The 23,141-nt window shown below is 42.8% G+C and overlaps 2 protein-coding genes across 12 annotated transcripts in view; one reads left to right on the plus strand and one right to left on the minus strand.

Moving 5' to 3' along the window:
* The window catches only part of slc37a4a (solute carrier family 37 member 4a), a 101,320-nt gene extending 92,465 nt beyond the window's left edge, over positions 1-8,855 (plus strand). For all 8 annotated transcript variants that reach the window (XM_073030139.1, XM_073030138.1, XM_073030146.1 and 5 more), the window contains one exon: positions 4,634-8,855. In XM_073030139.1, the coding sequence (XP_072886240.1) occupies positions 4,634-4,800 (167 nt within the window). In that variant the 3' untranslated portion in view covers positions 4,801-8,855. The remainder of the gene's footprint in view (positions 1-4,633) is intronic.
* Positions 8,856-9,596: 741 nt separating this feature from the next.
* Positions 9,597-23,141, minus strand: part of LOC140716952 (E3 ubiquitin-protein ligase DZIP3-like) — a 195,102-nt gene continuing 181,557 nt past the window's right edge. For 3 of the 4 annotated variants that reach the window (XM_073030129.1, XM_073030126.1, XM_073030128.1), the window contains exons 35-38: positions 21,213-21,339; positions 20,060-20,137; positions 15,967-16,059; positions 9,597-10,111 (exon numbers count right to left, since the gene is read on the minus strand). In XM_073030129.1, coding sequence (XP_072886230.1) covers positions 10,031-10,111; positions 15,967-16,059; positions 20,060-20,137; positions 21,213-21,339 — 379 coding nt within the window. In that variant the 3' untranslated portion in view covers positions 9,597-10,030. The remainder of the gene's footprint in view (positions 10,112-15,966; positions 16,060-20,059; positions 20,138-21,212; positions 21,340-23,141) is intronic. The other variant, XM_073030130.1, reaches the window with a different exon arrangement.

A 23,141-nucleotide genomic window follows, 5' to 3' on the forward strand; every position in this document is an offset into this window, starting at 1 on the left:
GTGTTGTGGATAGTGTTGAGGATTGTCGAAGATTGCAGAGACACATTGATAGGATGCAGAAGTGGGCTGAGCAGTGGCAGATGGAGTTCAACCCAGAGAAGTGTGAGGTGGTACATTTTGGAAGGACAAACTCCAAGGCAGAGTACAAAGTAAATGGCAGGATACTTGGTAGTGTGGAGGAGCAGAGGGATCTGGGGGTACATGTCCACAGATCCCTGAAAGTTGCCTCACAGGTAGATAGGGTAGTTAAGAAAGCTTATGGGGTGTTAGCTTTCATAAGTTGAGGGATAGAGTTTAAGAGACGCGATGTAATGATGCAGCTCTATAAAACTCTAGTTAGGCCACACTTGGAGTACTGTGTCCAGTTCTGGTCGCCTCACTATAGGAAGGATGTGGAAGCATTGGAAAGGGTACAGAGGAGATTTACCAGGATGCTGTCTGGTTTAGAGAGTATGGATTATGATCAGAGATTAAGGGAGCTAGGGCTTTACTCTTTGGAGAGGAGGAGGATGAGAGGAGTCATGATAGAGGTGTACAAGAATTAAGAGGAATAGATAGAGTGGACAGCCAGCGCCTCTTCCCCAGGGCACAACTGCTCAATACAAGAGGACATGGCTTTAAGGTAAGGGGAGGGAAGTTCAAGGGGGATATTAGAGGAAGGTTTTTCACTCAGAGAGTGGTTGGTGCGTGGAATGCACTGCCTGAGTCAGTGGTGGAGGCAGATACACTAGTGAAATTTAAGAGACTACTAGACAGGTATATGGAGGAATTTAAGGTAGAGGATTATATGGGAGGCAGAGTTTGAGGGTCGGCACAACATTGGCAGTGTGACATGTGATGAGGATATTAGGAGAATTCAGGGTGACTTGGATAGGCTGGGTGAGTGGGCAGATACTTGGCAGATGACGTTTAATGTGACTAAGTGTGAGGTTATCCACTTTGGAAGTAAGAACAGGAAGGCAGATTATTATCTGAACGGTGTAGTTAGGTAAGGGAGAAATACAAAGAGATCTAGGAGTCCTTGTTCATCAGTCACTGAAGGTGAATGAGCAAGTGCAGCAGGCAGTGAAGAAGGCTAATGGAATGTTGGCCTTTATTACAAAGGGAACTGAGTACAAGAGCAAAGAAATCCTTTTGCATTTGTACAGGGTCCTGGTGAGACCACACCTGGAGTATTGTGTACAGTTTTGGTCTCCAGGGTTAAGGAAAGACATCCTGGCTGTAGAGGAAGTGCAGCGTAGATTCACGAGGTTAATTCCTGGGATGTCCGGACTGCCTTACGCAGAGAGGTTAGAGGGACTGGGCTTGTACACGCTGGAATTAAGGAGATTGAGAAGGGATCTGATTGAAACATATAAGATTATTAAGGGATTGGACAAGATAGAGGCAGGAAATATGTTCCAGATGCTGGGAGAGTCCAGTACCAGAGGGCATGGTTTGAGAATAAGGGGTAGGTCATTTAGGACAGAGTTAAGGAAGAACTTCTTCTCCCAGAGAGTTGTGGGGGTCTGGAATGCACTGCCTCGGAAGGCAGTGGAGGCCAATTCTCTGGATGCTTTCAAGAAGGAGCTAGATAGGTATCTTATGGATAGGAGAATCAAGGGATATGGGGACAAGGCAGGAACCGGGTATTGATAGTAGATGATCAGCCATGATCTCAAAATGGTGGTGCAGGCTCGAAGGGCCGAATGGTCTACTTCTGCACCTATTGTCTATTGTGGGCCGAAGGGCCTGTACTGTGCTGTGCTGTTCTACGTTCTATAATACTCCTTGCATTAAAATAGACATATCTCTACCATCAGTCTGAGTGTGTCCATTCTTTATCACCTGCCTATCCTACCTCTCTCACTGTCTCCAAGCTTTCTCTATTTTTGAGCCAACCACCTCTTCCTCTGTCTCTTCAGTTTGGTTTTCACCCACCAGCAATTCTAGTTTAAACTCTCCCCAATAGCCTTAGCAAAACCTCCCGCCAGGATATCGGTCCCCCTGGGATTCAAGTGCAACCCGTCCTTTTTGTACAGGTCACTCCTGCCCCAAAAGAGGTCCCAATGATTCAGAAATCTGAATCCCTGCCCCCTGCTCCAATCCCTCAGCTACACATTTATCCTCCACCTCATTCTATTCCTATAATCACTGTCACGTGGCACAGGCAGTAATCCCGAGATTACTACCTTTGTGGTCCTGCTTCACAACTTCCTTCCAAACTCAGGACCTCCTCCCTTTTCCTGCCTATGTTGTTGGTACCAATATGTACCATGACCTTTGGCAGTTCTCCTTCCCACTTCAGGATATCATGGACGCGATCAGAAACATTCCAGACCCTGGCACCTGGGAGGCAAACTACCATCCGTGTTTCTTTCCTGTGTCCACAGAATCGCCTATCTGTCTCCCTAACTGTAGAGTCCCCAATTACTGCTGCCATTCTCTTCCTTTCCCTACCCTTCTGAGCCACAGGGCCAGACTCTGTGCCAGAGGCATGGCCGCTGTTGCTTCCCCCAGGTAGGCTGTTCCCCCCCCCCCCACCCCCCCCAACAGTACTCAAACAGGAGTACTTATTGTTAAGGGGTACAGCCACTGGGGTACTCTCTAGTACCTGACTCCTGCCCTTCCATCTCCTGACTGTTACCCACACCTGTCTCCCCAGGCCACTTCTTCAAATTGGTGCCTTTGGGTCTTTTTATCTAAAAGAGAGGTTTTGAGGACTTGCTTTCAGCTCCATTTTGGAATTGCAGTTGTTTCATTATTGATGCATGGATGGAGGTACAAGGAAAAACGTGCCATTTAGACAAAGAATTTCACAATGATGGTATTTTGAGGTGGTATTATGAAAAGCAATGACAGAATACAGAATTAAGTTATAATTACAGAGAAAATGCAGTGAAGGCAGACTTTATAGTGCAAGGTACAAATGTTTGTAGATTATGAGGTCAAGAGACAAACTTATTGTACTAGGGGACCGTTCAATAATCTTCCAAGAGCAGGGTAGAAGCTGTCCTTGAACCTGGTGGCACAGTCGGCCCTCCTTATTCGTGGGTGATTGGTTCTGGGACCCCCCCCCCCCCCCCGCGGATACAAAAAAAACACGAATGCTCAAGTCCCTTATTTAACCTGTTTCAGTGCAGTGGACTTTAGGACCCAGCAGAGCTGCTGAAACCGCAGTGTTTCTGTTCCCATTGATGGAAAATGATCACGATTGAAAATAAAGTGGAAATAATAAAGCGATTGGAAAGGGGTGAAACGCCATCAGTCATCGGAAAAGCGTTAGGCTACAGTCGGTCAACAATTGGAACAATTTTAAAGGATAAAGTGAAAATAATGGAGTATGTGAAAGGCCCTGCTCCGATGAAAACTACAATTATTACTAAGCAACGCAGTGGTTTAATTTTGAAATACAGACGTTTCTTAAGTGTTTTATATGCATAGAAAGGTAAAATATATACTATATACTAAGAAAAATGTTTGACTAACTGACGCTAAATAATACCAGATATACCTTGTTTTTTTTCCTCGATACATAAAAAACTTCTGTTTTTTTTCCTCGATTCCCAAACCTATGCACATCCTCTCGTATACTTTAAATCATCTCCAGATTACTTATAATACCTAATATAATGTAAATAATTGTTATACTGCGTTGTTTAGGGAATAATGACAAGGAAGAAAGTCTCTACATGCTCAAACAACAAGTCCTGGAGAGAGAACTTCGGGTTTTCCCGATCCGCGGTTGGCTGAATCCGTGCATGCGGAACCCACGGATAAGGAGGGCTGACTTATCGGCCAGAGGTCATGGGTTAAGGGTGAAGGGGGGAAAAGTTTAAAGGGAACATTAGGGGAGGCTTCTTCACACAGAGAGTGGTGGGAGTGTGGAATGAGCTGCCAGATGAAGTGGTAAATGCGGGCTCACTTATAACATTTAAGAAAAACTTGGACAGGTACATGGATGAGAGGTGTATGGAGGGATATGGGCCAGGTGCAGGTCAGTGGGACTTGGCAGAAAAATGGTTCGGCACAGCCAAGAAGGGCCAAAAGGCCTGTTTCTGTGCTGTAATGTTCTATAGTTCAAGGAGGGGGGATATTGGTTCCTATGACATGCTGAGCTGTGTTCGCAGCTCTCTGCAGCTGCTTGTGGTCACGGGGAGAGCAGTTGCCACTTAATATTTTTGACCTTGGATCTTTGGCCTGGTACTTGATCCCACAGTATTCTGACTGAGAATGTTACCGACGTATTGCAGTCCACACTCATTTGACCACACAGTGTCCAAACTGGTTGATAGAATAGCTGATTGTAGTTAGGGTTCCCTGATCAATATTACAACTGGGCAAGAGTCCAAAGCACAAAATGCCACCAAAGAGATTTCATAGGCTAGCTGCTGACGTGGTAAGTGAAGCTCATATTGTGGTGTATCCATAATTAGTCAGCCATTAAAGCATATTATTGGGTGCAAAGTAAAAGAACTTTGTCCTACCTTGCAATACTCTCTAATGCCACTAAACACCAGAAAGACAGTTCAGTATTACATTGTTCAGCAGGAGTGCAAATACAAGTCAAACTGATTTTATATTACACTTGAACTGGAGACGCTGTTGGTGTATTTCTTCATTGACAACCCATTCCTGCTTGTGTGTCCCACAGTGGGAGGATTTCTGGCTGGCCTCCCGTTCAGCACGATTGCAAAGAAATACAGCTGGAACACAGCATTCTGGATCGCTGAGTTCACGTGTGCTGTCACCACCGTGGCCTTCTTCCTGCTGAGGAACATCCGGACAAAGATGGGCCGTCTTCCAAAGAAGGAAGATTGAAAATCTAGAAATGCTCCACCAGTAGAGAGCCTTATGCTTTGATTATGTTGGTAAAAGTTCATTAAGTGAGTGCACTTCTGTCAACAACATTACTTGGAGTCTGTAAGGAGTGGGTCCTATCACAAGCTTACCACTTCACCCTTTTCCCAAAGTCCCCATTCACAATAAGATTCTCAAACATGCGGATCTTGGCCCATCTTTTATCAAGCCAAGACCCTTCATCAGGACCTGAAATGTGTTGGTCTTAGTCCAAAGTACCAACCATTTATTCCTTGCCATGGATTCTGCTTGACTTGCTGAGTTCCTCCAGCATTTTGTCTGTGTGTTGCTCAAGATTTCCAGCATCTGCAGAATCTCTTGTGATGTAGATGTCTGCAAGTTACTGAATTTATAGTGTGTAACATTTTTTCAGCTGCTGGTCTGTTTTATCTGGCCTGGAGAGTATAATTTCCTTCACACCAGGAAGGCTGTGGAAGACCTCATGCCAATGCAATAAACCTGAGTGGGTGTCTTGGTTAGCCTACATTTTATTAGAAATCCTCCCCAACAAAATCGAATATGAACAAAACACAAGGTACTGAGTTATGGAGAGAGGTTGAGAATGAAGGGTGATTTTGCAGAAGTGCATCAAATGATGAGGGGCATAGATTATGGTGAATGCTTAATCTTCTTCCCAGGATTGGGGAATTAAGAACTAGAGAGCATAAATTTCAGGTGAGAGAGGAGAGACTTAATGTGAATTTGAGGGCGATTTTTTTTCACCCAGGGAGTGGTCAGTATATGGAATGAGCTGCAAGAGGAAGTGGTTGAGGCGGGTACATTAACACTTAAAAGGTATTTGGATAGGAAAGGTTTAGAGAGAAATGAGTCAGACATGGACAGATGGGAATCTTGGTCGGCACTGATCAATTGGGCTGAAGAACCTTGTTTCTGTGCTGTATCTTGACTTGCCACTCTTGTACGCAAAGTCATCCGATTCAGTTCCCTGCACCAAAATGATAATTCTCATCAGGGTGCAGGGTATCAATCGACTTGTGAGCTAGATCTCTGGCAGACCTTAAAACCAATAGTGCAGCAGAGCCATTTGTTTTAAAAGAAATCCTCCCCACTGGACTCTAACTGTAGTACATAATCATTTGCTTCTGTCCCTGATAATCCAGTGTTTGTATCACTCCCAGCATTGTGACCATCAGGCAGAACAGTTCATGGTGGAACTGGTCTGTTGCACACTGATCTACTGCCAGATGTGACTTGCACATCTTGCTCTTTGAACAAGGCCATTCTTTCCTATCCATTCCGAAGTTACAAGTGTTGGCTGTGGCTCAATAGGTCACCTTCTCAGTTCTAACTCAAGGTAGTGAGTTCACATCCTTCCTCAAAGACTGTCTATGTGCAGTAATGAGAGAGAGCCAGACTCTTGAATGGTTTTAAAAAAACTGAGCCCCAGTCCACTTCAGTGGGTGGCTGAATTTTTAGTATTTGTCCCAATCACTTGGAAATGGATCAATGGGAGCTTCAAAATGCTGACTTTGGCAGCTTGCTGTGCACTTTAACTATTACAGATGATTTAATTGGCTGTACAGCCGTTTGGGAATCCCTAAGGTGGTGAAGAAAATGCCTGAGTCAATATAAACTGATTTGTCTCTTCCAACTCCCTATTCAGAGCCCATGCCCCCGGTTCTAAGACAAATTGTCCTCATTCTAACAAGAATTTTGCCTCAGTAATCTCATTCTTCTAACTCCAAACAACATAGAACTCATCTACTAGATTCTTTCTCCTAGGCCTCAGTTTACCAACTGTCTCCACCCCCAGAGATGTCTCTGATCAATGGAACAGCCTACTGACTCTCAGTCATCAGCACAAGAGATTCTGCAAAATGCTGGAAATCCACCATTTTGTGTGTGTTGCTCTGGATTTCCAGCATCTTCAGAATCTCCTGTGTATGTGATTTACTGCCCCACTATCTCTTTGAGGTATGCCTATCCTGAAGAAATTTAAATCTTCTCTTTGACAGTTCAGTGACACCTTCTCCCACTGCTCAGCTCCTGTGGTCTCAATTATCACCAGCCAGTTTGTACTCCTTCCTCTCCCTCTCTTCCCTTCCTTTCCAGTCCTAATGAAGAGTTTTGGCCTGAAACATTGACTGTTTATTAATTTCTAAAGATGCTGCCTGACTTACTGAGTTCCTCCAGCATTTTGTGTCTGTTTAGATTTAAACAGAATCTATTTGACACGAGCTGGTAAGCTGTTATCTACGTGCTACCATAGTGGTTCCCTATTGCTGAGTTTTGTGTTCTCAGCTCCTTTATTCCCTGTTTACACCCTGATGGATCCAAATAACTCTCACCACTCATCTCCAGTTTTTCCCATCATCTGTGATCTATTTACATTCTACAACAAGAGGTGACACATGGATAATCCAGGTGAACCTTTCCAGAAGAGAATATTTACATTGAGATTATAACTGGTCTGGGAGTGAAGTTTGACACAAATGTTGAATTGGGCTAATTTGTGTGAATGCTGACACTTCCTCTCCCTGTCAGAATACAACAAAGGACAGCCTGACACGAGGAAATCTGCAGATGCTGGAAATTCAAGCAACACACACAAACTGCTGGTGGAACGCAGCAGGCCTGGCAGCATCTATAGGAAGAAGTAGAATTGACTGTACTTCTTCCTGTAGATGCTGCCTGGCCTGCTGCGTTCCACCAGCATTTTGTGTGTGTTGCTCAAAGGAAATCCTGGCTCCTTGTGCCTGCTCTGCCATTCAGAAGGATCAAGACTGAACATCTTCCTATGCTTCACTCTTTCACACTATCCCCTTTTCTCTTTGTGGCCAAAATTTGTATTGCATATTCATAAGTAACTGCATACAGATAGTCTGAAGTTAAAGAACACTACACCACAGTAACAGGCCATTTGGCCCTTCTAGTTCATGCCAACCTGTTTCTGTGTCTTGTCCCATTGACCTGCACCCAGACCATAGCCCTCTATACCCCTCCCATCTATGTACCTAACCAAATTTCTCTTAAATGTTGCAATTAAACCTGCATCCACCACTCTCACTGGCAGTTCATTCTACACTGGCACCACCTTCTGAGTGAAGTTGTTTCCTCTAAACATTTCACCTTTCACCCTAAGCCCATGTCTTCTAGTCTCACCCAACCTCAGGGGAAACATGCCTGCTTGCATTTAACCTAAATACCCTCAGAATTTCGTATACCCCAACAAGATCTCCCCTCATTACCCTACACTCCAGAAAATAAAGTCCTAACCTATTCAACCTCTCCTTATAACTCAGGTCTTCAAGTCCCAGCAACATCTTTGTAACTTTTCTCTGTACTCTTTCAATCTTATTGATACCTTTTCTGTAGGTAGGTGACCAAAACTGCACGCAATGCTCCAAATTAGGCCTCACTAATGCCTTATACAATTTCAACATAAAATCCCAACTTGTGTACTCAGTAGTCTGCTTGATAAAGGCCAATGTGCCAAAAGCTCTCTTCACAACTATATCTATCCACGACACCACTTTCAAGGAATTATGGATCAGGGTTATAAAATTGGTCATTTTAGGTAAAGATGGCAATTTGCTCTTCGAAGGATATTAGTGAACCAGACGCTTTTCACAAGAACCTGATACTTTCATGGTTACCAATTAATTGAGTGATTAATTTATTGATTGATTAATTAATTAGTGGAGTTCAAATTATCAGTGATAATAATTCTGAATGTGATCCTATCCTGAATGGAGTGCAAGTTAAGATTGTTTTTAGATAACTGTTTCCTATATTTCTTGATCAACTTAGCAGGCCAGGCAGCATCTATGGAAAAGAGTAAACAGTTGTCGTTTCAGGCTGAGACCCTTCCTTCTCTTAACTGAATGGCTAAGTGTATGGCTTCTGGATGGAATTAATCTCCCCTTTTTAAAGAATACTTTAAGTAATGTATAGTTGAGCATTTACTGTTCTGTGTATTTGGCAGGGTCATTCACAAATAGGGCTTTTTAAAACATTTAATGTAAACAGTAATCAATAAATTTTACCCACTTGTTCATTGTTTGACCTCAGTGTGCTGATGGGGGAGGGGTGGGTGAAAAGGAGGGTGAACATGGAACTGCCGCGTTTGGTTCCTGTAATACCTAAGGGAGCACTCAGTATTGAAGCTTTGAAATTGCACGGCTTTCATTTGGAAGATTTTGTTTTTAAGTGTGGCTGCCTGGAGCCTACAGGAAATGCAATTCTGCAGGCCCTCTTCCAGCACTTGCAAATTTTGACCTTTGGTATTTTAGAATAAAAGTTGATATTGCTGCAAAGGGCAGGGAATGGGGCTTTCAAAAACTTGATGATCTAAGAGTGATTCCAGTTTGCAACAACGTTGGCCAATCTGGGCTTCAACTGGGATTGTCTAAACATCAATAATAGGTCATTTTATAGTCATACAGCACGGAATGGGGAGCATGCCCAATGAACTGAATGGCCTAATTCTGCTTCCAAGTCTTATGGGAACAAGCCCTTTGACTCAATTTGCCATGCTGTGAGCATCTGTGCCAGTCTTAATGTTGTGGATTTAACATGTTAAGGTAACCTACTGTTCATATATATAATTATATATATATATAAAATTATGTATATATAATTAAGCAGGATTAAATCTCAATATGATCACGTGTCAAATTCATTAAACAACCTGGATGATAAATGTAAATATGTAAAAAATAATTACATATAATATAATTTTTACCTCTGGTAAATGAAGGCTAATGCAATGTAAATAGAGTGACTGGGTCAGAGCAGAAAAGTAGAAACGGGTTTAATACTGCCACCTCATCTTCCTGAAGGAGGTTTTTAAACAAAGCAGATCCACCTCAGCACAAAATGAATGTAACATCCAATCAACAATGAACCTTACAACAACCTTTAATTATCGAACTGCCAACGATTACTTTCCATCCCCCATATTAAAATATGCTTCGGATGGTCAAGGAATCAGCATGCTATTCAGAAAATAATCGCAGTGCGTAGACTCTCCTGTGATAGGGACTTGTCAACAAGTCAGAGATGCACACTTGTCCCAATTAATCCATCAGCTGGTGACGCATCATGCTTATCTTCCTCTGCAACTTTGCAACCGCATTGCTTCTATCACATTCACAGGAAAACAACGGCCAGTGAATGGACCCCAGATGGGCCAGCCTGCAGTCAAGGGTGACGGATTCCTGCTACATGATTAGGATTGCGAGAAGGAGGTTGCAAAGCTCAATGTACAACTTGGGCATGTCTTCTGATCCTTTAACCACAAAGAGATGCACTGTGTCCAAACAGAAACATGGAAAATTACAGTGAGAATGAGGAGAAACGCACGTGAAGTATTTTACAACATACACTTAGTGGCCACTTTATTAGGTACACCTGCTCGTTAATGCAAATATGCAGTCAATCATGTGGTAGCAACTTGATGCATAAGAGCATGCAGACATGGTCAAGAGGTTCAGTAGTTCAGACCAAACATCAAATCTAAATAACTTTGATCGTGGAATGGTTGTTGGTGCCAGACAAGGCAGTTTGCGTAACTCAGAAACTGCTGATCTCCTGGGATTTTCACACACAACAGTCTCTGGAGTTTACAGAGAATAATGTGAAAAACACAAAAAACATCCAGTGAGTGGCAGTTCTGTGGGTGAAAACACTTCGTTAATGAGAGAGGTTGGAGGAGAATGGCCAGACTGGTTCAAGCTGACAGGTTGGTGACAGTAACTCAAATAACCACACGTTACAACAGTGGTGTGCAGAAGAGCATCTCTGAATACACAACACATCAAACCTTGAAGTGGATGGGCTACAGTAGCAAAAGAAAACACACCAAATTTTAATCCTGTACCTAATTAAAGTACATTTCTGGAAAAAGATCATGTTTAAACAGTCCAACTAGCCATCATGGTAAAGGGTACCTTTGCACGTATGGCATTTGGCCCATAACCTTACAGACTTTCCCCCTCCATGAACCTATGCAAATTGGTGTTCAATGTTTCAATTTTACTCACTTTGACCATGTCCTCTGTCAGTTCATTCCACATACTCACTACCCTCAGTATAGAGAAGGTAGATTACCTGACATTTTCTCACAATCCCATACTTTGAGGATTCAGATGGCAAATGCACCAGTTTTAAGTTGGTTCTGGACTGTGTGAAGAGGGAGTTGGATACATTAATCACAGCCACAACAGCTTCTGTCGCAGGGGAAGGAGTAACATCTGATTCTACCCAGAATCATTATGCAGCTGCTGGAGGGGATCCAGAGCAAATCAAATGAATGACCAGGTGGTGCAAAGGAAGCTCAAAACTCAATAGGTGGCACTTTGGCAAAGCAAAATGTGCCCAAATTTTAGGTTACTGGATAAATATCTCTAATATTGGCTAATCCGAGGGGACATCTTTTTAAGATGATTGTTGAAAAGTACAGAGGAGGATGTCAGATGTTTTTTTTAAACCACAGAGAGTGATGGGTGCATGGAACCTGCTGCCAGGGGTGGTGGTAGAGGCAGATACATTAGCGACAGTTAAGAGACTCTTAAATAGGCACATTGATGAAAGATTAATGGAGAGCTATGGAGGAGGGAAGGGTTAGATTGATCATAGGGTTTGCTTAAGGTCAGCACAACATTGTGGGCTGAAGGACCTGTGCTGTGGTGTAATATTCTATGTCCTATGTTCACTGTAGCATACCCAGAGAAACACATACAAAATGATGAAGATGCCTGTTTTCTTTCTTCTTCCTTTTCAGTCCAGTTGAAGGGTCTCAACCCAAAATGTTGACTGTTTATTCATTTCCAAAGATGCTGCCTGACCTGCTGAGTTTCTCCAGCATTTTGTGTGTGTTGCTCTGGAGTTCCAGCATCTGCAGAATCTCTTCTGTTTATGATTAATGTAAAGGAGCCCTTAGGAGGCAGTGATCATAATATGATCACTACCTCCAGTCAGGAGAGGGAAGGGGATTAGACAGACTGAGCAGAGCACCCCTGTGGCCGTTCCCATCAATAATAAGTATACCATTTTGGATACTGTTGGTGGGGACGACCTACCAGGGACAAGTTGCAGTGGTTGCGTCTCTGGCACCGAGACTGGACCCTCAGCTCAGAAGGGAAGGAGGGAAAAGAGGAGAGCAGTAGTGATAGGGGATTCGATAGTAAGGGGGACAGATAGGAGATTCTGTGGAAGAGATCCAGAATACCGGATGGTCTGTTGCCTCGGTGGTGCCAGGGTCCGTGATATCTCGGATCGAGTTCTCAGTATTCTCAAGAGGGAGGGTGAGCAGCCAGATGTCGTGGTCCATGTAGGGACCAATGACGTGGGTAGGAAGAGTGAGGAGGTCCTGAAAGGTGAGTTTAGGGAGCTAGGCGCCAAGTTAAAGGACAGGACCTTCAGGATAGCAATCTCAGGACTGCTACCAGTGCCACGTGCAGGTGGGTTTCGAAATAGTAAGATAGCGCAGATCAACACGTGGCTGAAGACATGGTGCAGGAGGGAGGGCTTCAGATTTATAGATAATTGGGCAGTTTTCCAGGGAAGGTGGGACCTGTTCCGGTGGGACGGTTTACATCTGAACTGAAGGGGGACAAATATTCTTGCAGGAAGGTTTGCTAGAGAGGCTCCAGTGGATTTAAACTAGATACAAGAGGGGAAGGGAACCAGAGTGTAGGAACAGATGTATGGGAGAAGGAAGAAAAAGAAGACAGTAAAGTTGCTTTCACTGTTAGGGATAAACAGAGAGGAAGAGGTGGAGAGTTTTTTAAATGCATCTATTTTAATGCTAGGAGCATTGTAAGAAAGGTGGATGAGCTTAGAGCATGGATTGATACCTGGAAATATGAGGTTGTGGCTATTAGTGAAACATGGTTGCAGGAGGGGTGTGATTGGCAACAAATATTCATGAATTTCGTTGCTTCAGGTGTGATAGAATTGGAGGGACAAGAGGGAGAGGTGTTGCGTTGCTTGTCAGAGAAAATATTACAGTGGTGCTCTGGCAGGATAGATTAGAGGGCTCATCTAGGGAAGCTATTTGGGTGGAATTGAGGAATGGAAAAGGTGTAGTAACACTTATAGGGGTGTATTATAGACCACCTAATGGGGAGCGAGAATTGGAGGAGCAAATTTGTAAGGAGATAGCAGATATTTGTAGTAAGCACAAGGTTGTGATTGTGGGAGATTTTAATTTTCCACACATAGACTGGGGAAGCCCATTCTGTAAAAGGGCTGGATGGTTTGGAGTTTGTAAAATGTGAGCAGGATAGTTTTTTGCAGCAATACATAGAGGTACCAACTAGAGAAGGGGCAGTGTTGGATCTCCTGTTAGGGAATGAGATAGGTCAGGTGACAGAGGTATGTGTTGGGGAGCACTTCGGGTCCAGTGATCACAATACCATTAGTTTCAATATAATTATGGAGAGGGATAGGACTGGACCCAGGGTTGAGATTTTTGATTGGAAAAAGGCTAACTTTGAGGATATGTGAAAGGATTTAGGAAGAGTGGATTGGGACAATTTGTTTTATGGGAAGGATGTAATAGAGAAATGGAGGTCATTTAAAGGTGAAATTTTGAGGGTACAGAATCTTTATGTTCCTGTTAGGTTGAAAGGAAAGGTTAAAAGTTTGAGAGAGCCATGGTTTTCAAGGGATATTGGAAATTTGGTTCAGAAAAAGAGAGAGATCTACAGTAAACGTAGGTAGCATGAAGTAAATGAGGTGCTTGAGGAATATAAAGAATGTAAAAAGAATCTTAAGAAAGAAATTAGAAAAGCTAAGAGAAAATACAAGGTTGCTTTGGCAAGTAAGGTGAAAATAAATCCAAAGGGTTTCTACAGTTATATTAATAGCAAAAGGATAGTGAGGGATAAAATTGGTCCCTTAGAGAATCAGAGTTTGGGAGATTCAAACAAGAGGACATGAGTTTGAGAGTTAAGGGGCAAAAGTTTAGGGGTAACACGAGGGGGAATTTTTTTACTCAGAGTGGTAGCTGTGTGGAACGAGCTTCCAGTAGAAGTGGTAGAGGCAGGTTCGGTATTGTCATTAAAAAAAAATTGGATAGGTATATGGACAGGAAAGGAATGGAGGGTTATGGGCTGAGTGCAGGTTGGTGGGACTAGGTGAGAGTAAGCGTTAGGCACAGACTAGAAGGGCCGAGATGGCCTGTTTCTATGCTGTAATTGTTATATGGTGATATATAATATGACTGAATTCATATTGCAATTTGAGAGGGAGAAGCATAAACTACATGTATCAGTATTGCAATGGAATAAAGGGAATTACAGATATATGAGAGAGGAGCTTGCCCAGGTGGATTGGAGAGGGATACTGGTGGGGGATGACAGCAGAGCAGAGATGGCTGAAGTTTCTGGGAGTACTTCACAAAGCACAGGGAAGATATGAGATATGTCCCACAGAAGTATTTCTCAACTGGCAAGGCTAGGCAATTGTGGCTGAAAAAGGAAGTTAATGACTACATAAAAGCCAAGGAAAGGGCATATAAGGTAGCAAAAGTTAGTGGGAAATTGGATGATTGGGAAGTTTTTAAAATCCAACAAAAGGCAACTAAAAAAGCTATAAGAAGGGAAAAGATGAAATATGGGTGCAAACTAGCCAATAGTATAAAGCAGGATACCAAAAGTTTTTTCAATTATAAAAAGAGTAAAAGGGAGGTGAGAGTTGATATTGGACCACTGGAAAATGATGCTGGTGAGGTAGTAATGGGGGACAAAGAAATGGCAGATGAACTTAGTAAATACTCTGCATCAGTCTTCACTATGGAAGACACTAGCAGTGTGCCAGAGGTCTGTGAGTATCAGGGAGCAGGAGTGAGTGCCATTGCTATTACAAAAGAAAAAGTGCAAGGCAGACTGAGAGGTCTTAAGGTAGAGAAGTCACCTGGACCAGATGGACTACATCCCAGAGTCCTGAGAGAGGTTGCTGAAGAGATACCGGATGCATTGGTCATGATCTTTCAAGAATCACTTGACTCTGGCATGGTCCTGGAGGACTGGAAAATTGCAAATGTCAGTTCGTTCTTTGAGAAGGGAGGAAGACAGAAAAAAGGAAATTATTGGCCAGTTAGCCTAATCTCAGTGGTTGGGAAAGTGTTGGAGTCCTTTATTAAGGATGAGGGTTTGGGGTACTTGGAGACTAATGATAAAATATGTCAAAGTCAGCATGGTTTCTGTGAAGGGAAATCTTGCCTGACAAGTCTGTTAAAGTTCTTTGAGGAAGTAACAAGCAGGGTGGACAAAGAAGAGACAGTGGATGTCATTTACTTGTATTTTCAGAAGGCATTTGATAAGGTGCCACACATGAGGCTGCTTAGCAAGATAAAATACTACAGCTTTACAGGAGAGATACTGGTATGGATAGCAGAATGGCTGTCAGGCAGGAGGCAGTGAGTGGGAATAAAAGGGGGCTTTTCTGGTTGGCTGCCAGTGAATGCTGAAAGGACCAGATGGGGTGGATATGGAGAGGATATTTCCTATGGTGGTGGTATCCAGAACTAGAGGGCACAGCCTCAAAATTGAGGGGCGACCCTTTAGAACAGAGCTAAGGAGGAATTATTTTTAGCCAGAGAGTAGTGAATCTGTGGAATGCTCTGCCACAGACTGCGGTGGAGGCCAAGTCCATGTGTATGCTTAAGGCAGAAGTTGATTGTTTCCTGATCAGTCAGGGCATCAAAGAATATGGTGAGAAGGCAGGTGTATGAGGTTGAGTAGGATCCAGGATCAGCCATGATGGAATGGCAGAGCAGACTTGATGGGCTGAATGGCCTAATTCTGCTTTCTCTGTCTTATGGTCTTATGATCTGTAGCACATCCATATGAATTGAGTTTTCTTCAGGTCTGGATGCATTTGCTTCACAGCCACTCACATGAAGAGACAGTGAATGTTGGAAGATGAGTCAACTTTAAAGGAGAAGTGTTGACACTTCTGCTCACCAAATGTAGTCATGTGGAGGTTTACATTAGCAGGATTGTGGTTACAGCCATAGTTGAATTATCTACCTGGACTCACTGTGATGGACCAGTCAAAGTTTCCACCTTTCAGTCAAGCATCAATGTGAGATCTACCAATCAAATTGTCCCACAAATTAAATGAAATATTAAAAGGAAAAATGAAACAATCAGTTACCTCTCGGTGATATTTGTGCCCACACTTCATCACAAAAAGACGATTGCTGGTTAATTCTTCCTGGCAAATGACACATGATTCTTCCTCCTCCTTCTGGGAAGCAAGGAAAGTATAAGGCAGGCACCAAAGGATAATTCCTACAAGACTGGATCGTGCAAATTCCTGAACAAAAGACATTTGGCTTCTTCTACCTATCCTGCATCAGCTGACTGTATGTTTATTGACACATCATGGCAAAGCCAGAAATTATTGTCTGTCCCTAACCTCTGGATAGCAACGCCTTTGGTCTAGTGATTAAAGATTAACTTTATTTGTCATATGTACATCAAAACATGGAAACATACACTGAACTTGGCATTTGCGTTGTTGACCAATACATCCGGCACGCTTCAAGCACCAATATAGCATGCCCACAACTGACCAACTCTAACCCTTTGGAATGTGGGAGGAAACCAGAGCACCCAGATGAAATTCACGTAGTCATGGAGAGAACATATGAACTCCTTACAGACAGCAGTGGGATTTGAACCGTTGTCAGTGGCACTGAAAAATGTTACACTAGCTGCTATAGAAATATAGAAAATAGGTGCAGGAGTAGGCCATTCGGCCCTTCAAGCCTGCACCGCCATTCAGTATGATCATGGCTGATCATCCAACTCAGAACCCTGTACCTGCTTTCTCTCCATACCCCCTGATCCCTTTAGCCACAAGGGCCATATCTAACTTCCTCTTAAATATAGCCAATGAACCGGCCTCAACTGTTTCCTGTAGCAGAGAATTCTACAGATTCACCACTCTCTGTGTGAAGAAGTTTTCCCTCATCTCGGTCCTAAAAGGCTTCCCCTTTATCCTTAAACTGTGACCCCTCGTTCTGGACTTCCCCAACATCGGAAACAATCTTCCTGCATCTAGCCTGTCCAATCCCTTTAGAATTTTATACGTTTCAATAAGATCCCCCCTCAATCTTCTAAATTCCAGTGAATAATGCTACCATGCCACTCACAATCTCATGACTATAAACAATGCCTTTAAACCTTTATATTTTACGCAGTAAGACTGGAGATTATTTTAACTTTCTGATGGATTATCTCTACCTTTAAAGAACTGTATTTCTCAACCTTGGATGTCTCCTTTTTCCCTTCCACTGTTGGATTTCTGAACAGCCCATGAACATTATCTCATGATTTCTTTTTGTTTTGCACTATTTGTTTTTGTTATTTATATTAATTTTATGTCTTTGCATTGTACTGCTGCCACAAAACAAATTTCATCTAACCTAAGTCAGTGCTAATAGATCTGATTTTGATGCTCTTGTGTCAACTGACCATTTTGGCAGTGAGCTTTTATTTCAGAATTCTCCTCTTAATGTTCTATCCATATTTAGCAGCATTGCTTGCATTTGCCAAAGCAGTGTCCTCTCTTTTATCTATTCATGCCTTCCTGCACACTCACCCAAAGACTTAAATTGATGCCATCAGCACTTCTTTGTTATGGCTACAAGACATCGGGCTAATCTTTCTTTTTGATGAGCAACATCTTCTCTTGCTTCACATTGCACATTAAGGCTACATCTACACTAGACCGGATAATTTTGAAAATGCCGGTTTCACATAAAAACGATAGGAGTCCACACTATGTGTTTTTTAAAATATTTCTGTCCACACTGAAACGGATATTTCGGCGAATTTCCTCCTACTGCGCATGCGCAGGACACATCTTCTGAAAACAAGCGACATGGTTTGGTGTTGAATCTCGCTGTGAAAGGCAGTGCATGTTTGTTCAGTTACAGACTACAAAAACTTAAATGACGGGCAGCTGTTGGCTCTCGCACAGGAGGACTTAAAAGAAAAAACAAATACTGAAACGTATGGAGGCAACTGACAGTATGACCTGGCTGATGACGAACATTGAATAACTGACTAACTCTGTTGCATTAATAAAGCCCCTTGTTAAATGTATAAAACATGTCTGCATCAGTGTTAACTTGTATTTCCATACAATGTTACATTAGGCTGTTACACATCTATTGTCAGAGAAGTACTTGCATAAATAGGCAAACCACCTTCATACGAGCAAGGACAGAAAACAGAGCAAAGTGAGTATACTTATTTATTCAGTAATGGGTCAAAGTATTTGGTGAGTACATTTCTAACTCTTTTGGCTTCAGTCTCATTGCCGTCTGTTCTGAAATTTTTAGGTTGCGTTCAAGAAAACAATGAAATGGTGCGCTGTCATCTGACAGCGTTTACAGATTTCTCCGGTTACCCTGTCCACACTGATCTGCCCAAGCATCATTTTCAAAATTACACACCCTGGAAAGTGTTTCTGAGAAGCTCCAGTTTCGGGGGAGGAAAAGCTGGTTTAGTGTGGACGGAGGGTAAAAACGAAGAGAAAAAGCTTCTGTTACGGATTTATCCAGTGTAGTGTGGACATAGTCTCAGAGACATAACGTAAAGATTTTTTCTCCTCATGTATATTTCGGAGCAAGAAGGCTGTGAGTGAAGAGCTGATTTCGGGAGCGAAGGCAGTTTTTACTACACGGGTTAAAAGAGAGGCAAGATTGTGCAAGCGCGTAACGTCAGCCAGTAGAGCACGAAAGGTTTAAAAAGGCAAGGAATCTCAAACGGTTTTTGATTTGAAGCCAGAAGGCTGCGAGTGAACGGCTGATTTCGGGAGCGAAGGCAGTTTTTACTACATGGGGTAAAAGAGAGGCAAGACTGTGTAGGCGCATGATGTCAGCCAGTAGAGCACGAAAGGTTTAAAAAGAAGACTGCCATATCCAGCGGGCAGCAGAGTAATAGGGTTTTGGCTCAACAATGGGCTTAGGTGGTAACAGGACGAGGCAAGGGAGGTCTACCTGTATTAACTGCAGAAAGGAGGAAGTATGTGTGTGAGGCTGGTGTTCTGTGCTTGGTGTCAGATGTGGGAGGTCCTGGAGTCTCCCAGCCGGCCGTATCTGCAACTGGTGTGTTGAGCTGCAACTCCTAAGGGGCCGCATTAGGGAACTGGAGATGCAGCTCGATGACCTTAGCCTGGTCAAGGAGAGCAAGGAGGTCATAGAAACATAGAAAACCTACAGCACAACACAGGCCCTTCAGCCCACAAAGTTGTACCGAACATGTCCCTACCTTAGAAATTACTAGGTTTGCCTATAGCCCTCTATTTTTTTGAGCTCCATGTACCTATCCAAGTCTCTTAAAAGACCCTATCGTATCCGCCTCCACCACCATTGCCAGCAGCCCATTCCACGCATTTACCACTCTCTGAGTAAAAAACTTAGCCCTGACATCTCCTCTGTACCTACTCCCCAGCACCTTAAACCAAACCTGTGTCCTCTTGTGGCAACCATTTCAGCCCTGGGTAAAAGCCTCTGACTATCCACACGATCAATGCCTCTCATCATCTTATACACCTCTATCAGGTCACCTCTCATCCTCCGTCGCGCCAAGGAGAAAAGGCCAAGTTCACTCAACCTGTTTTCATAAGGCAAACTCCCCAATCCAGGCAACAGCTCAAAACATCGACTGTTTACTCTTTTCCACAGATGCTGCCTGGCCTGGTGAGTTCCTCCAGCATTTTGTGTTGGTTGTTTGTCCGTCCTGTTGTGTGCAATCTTTCGTTGATTCTATTGTGTTTTGTGTATTTACTAAGTATGCCCGCAAGAAAATGAATGTCTACTAGAGTTGTACATGGTGACATATATGTACTTTGATAATAAATATACTTTGAACTTTAGTTGGGTTACAGAGAGGAATCAAGTGACAACAGCCCAAGGATACCTTGAAATGTATCAGATCAATTGTGAGAATGTGGCAAGTGTGTATGCAGCCAGTTGATCGCACAATACATCGATTTTGCCCCTCTTTTTGTGCAGGCTTTTGAGTATGCATGTTTTCATCTCGGCAGACCCACTTCATTGCTCACAAGATAAGTTGCCCTGTGTGTACCGTGGCTAACATGACTCAGTAAAATGTTTAATCTTATTACTCCATTGCCACTCTTGCTCTGGGCATATGTAGCATACCTGATGCCCAGGTTCAGTGCCAATTCCACTCTGATATGAAATACCAGTCATAAATCTGAGTTGGCTAACCTGGGGATCTTTTGAGACGTTCCTCCAAGTAGCCATTGATGGATCAGCAGGCAGGCTTACAAAGTCCAGATTTACATTCTGTGAGGAAAAACAAGGAATTCAAAACTATTAACTGAAATCCAATGACAAGATAATGAAGAAACTAATCATAACACACAGATCTTGTCAGTATGTCAATTCACTCTTAATTCTCTCTAGTATCAATCAAGGTGAAAACCATTCGGAGCAAATTTTGCCATTAGGCCCATCGAGTCTGCTCTGCCATTCCATCATGGCTGATTTATTTTCCCTCTCAACCCCATTCTCCTGCCTTTACCCTGTAACCTTTCACACCCTGACTAATCAAGAACCTATCAACCCCAGTTTAAATATACCCAATGACTTGGCCTCCACAGCCATCTGTGGCAATGAATTCCACAGATTCACCACCCCTTGGCTAAATAAATTTCTGCTTATCTCTATTCTAAAAGAACATTCTTCTATTCTAAGGCTGTGCCCTCGGGTCTTAGGCTTCCCCACTATAGGAAACATCCTCTCCATATCCACTATCTTGGCCTTTCAATATTCAGTAAGCTTCAATGAGATCCTCCTCCTTCCTCTAAACTCCAGCAAGTACCAGCCCAGAGCCTCAGTGCTGAACCTGTCTCTGCAGCTGCGGCCTGCAGCCATCAGGCTTCTGGACCAGCTGCAGCACTGACCTGTCTCCGTGGCAGTGGACTTACTTACGGGCACTTCGTGTTTCATGTTCTGTGGATTGTTTGTTTGCTCTTAGATTGTTAGCTCATCTGTTCTTTCTGTTTTTTGCATGTTGAGTGTATGTCTTTGTAGTGTTGCTTTTTTCCCATGAATTCTATTGTTTTTTTGTTTTGTGGCTGCCTGCAAGAAGACTAATCTTAAGGTTGTATATGATATACATACTTTGATAATAAATGAACTTTGACCAGTGCCTTACAAAACCTCAACATTACATCCTTGCTTTAAATTCTAGTCCTCTCAAAATGAATGGTAACATTACATTTGCCTTCCTCACTACAGACTCAACCTGCAAATTAACCTTTAGGGATTCCTGCACAAGGGCTCCCAAGTCCCTTCAGAATAAACATAGACACATTATGAAGCAGTAACAGGACTGAAAAAAGAACTTTACACTCACCCCAAGGTGTGGCTGATGGTTCTTGATAAGGGCTGATACTTGACTGATGATCTGTTCAAAGGATAGTCCAGACAAGGAGTTATTGTTCATCATCCGGACCTGCCGTAGAAAGACGATCATCATGTCCCTACCAGAGACAATGCAGGAAGTTAGTCCAGACCAACAACTGCTGGGTGGGGACATCACCAAACACAGGGGTTGGATTCTCTCTGCATCTATTAGCAAGACATCACTGGAGGAACAACAAAATGCTGGAGGAACTCAGGGCGCTAAACGTGACTTGATGAGTTCCTCCAGCATTCTGTGTGCTGCTTCACTCTGCTGTTGTTCTGGTGTCATTAAATAGAATAGAACATAGAATATTACAGCACAGTACAGGCCTTTCTGCTAATGATATTGTGCTGACCTCTAAACCTACTCCAAGAACAATCTAAGCCTTCTCTCCCACATAACCCTTCATTTTTCTATCATCCATGTGCCTACCTAAGAGTTTCTTAAATATCGCTAAAATGTATTAATCTCTACCACCACCACTGGCAGGTACTTAAGGTACCCACCACTCTGTGTAAAAAAAACCTACCTGATATTCAGTCAACATATTAAAAAATGAACTTAGAGAATTTAAACTGGAATGTGTGCAAATATTTACAAAGATTTTGCCAGGAGTTGAGTTAGGGAGAGATTGAGCAGGCTAGGACTTCATTCATTGGAGCGTAGGAGACTGAGGACTGTATTATAATAAACAATAATAACACTAATAACTTTATTTATGGAGTATTTTTCATACAGATGATATAGACAAAGTGCTTTACAATGGGATAAACTGCAAACATGAAAATAAAAGACAAAAATGTTTGTTAAAAGTAAGGTTAGATAAATAGGTTTTGAGTTGTCATTTAAAAGAGTTAACTGAGCCTGCATTCCTTATTGTTTTAGGTATTGAGTTCCACAGTTCAAGATTAAAGTACATTTATTATCAAAGAGTGGATAAATTACACAACCTTGAGATCTGTCACAACCACAAAGCAAGAAATCTGAAAGAACCTAATTTAAAAAAAAGACCAACACCCAATGTGCAGAGAAAAAAGAAAAAAAACCAAATCTTGTAAACAATAGAAGCGAGCACAGTAACTTGAACCAAACTGAGTCCTCAGATTAAATCCCTGGAGTAGGCCCAAAGCCTTTGTCTCAGTTCATCATATCAGTGGGGCAAATTGCCACAAAGCAAAGTAGCTAGAGCAGTCTCACAGCCTCAGCATTAGAGAGAGAGAGGAGTGAACATCGCAGGAGACCAAGCAAAATCGGCCTGACTATTGCCCCCAGTCCTGACACCCTGCCTTTCCAGTCTTTCTGGGCCAGTGTTTAAATTGCCCAAACAGCAGATCATGCCTCACACTAGGACTTGGGCCTCGCTGCAGCTTAACACTCTGGGCCTAGAGCACGCCAGCCAGCCCAACGCCGTTCTAAACCTCCCCAAATCAGCTCGGTGCTTAGAGCGATCCAACCTCACATGCCAGGTTAGTTGGATGGGCATCGAAGCTCCTCTGTCATGACTCCTCCTCTCCGAGTCGCTCATTCCAACGCCATCTGTATCAATTTTGCAACACACCAGTATGGCACATCCCTGCTTCAACGTTGCTCACCCCTATATTGTTCATGATGACAGTTTACCACAATTTACTTCAGAAATGGTGTTATTAATAATGTTTTAAATTGACTTCCTTGCCCTTCGAACCACCAGTAAGCTGTCATTTGCCTTCCGTAGAGCGCCATCTTAATTTTAAGGGCTTAGTTCAAAAAAGCTGATCTGCCAATTATCTTCTGAGATTGCTTAAACTTATGAGACTGGCAAAAGAAGACCTGAGAGCTTAAGCAGTATTCAAAACAAAAACTATTCTGTGATATACTCTTGTCCCAGACCATTGAGAG

This window comes from Hemitrygon akajei, chromosome 26, assembly GCF_048418815.1.
Source record: "Hemitrygon akajei chromosome 26, sHemAka1.3, whole genome shotgun sequence".
NCBI lineage: Eukaryota > Metazoa > Chordata > Chondrichthyes > Myliobatiformes > Dasyatidae > Hemitrygon > Hemitrygon akajei.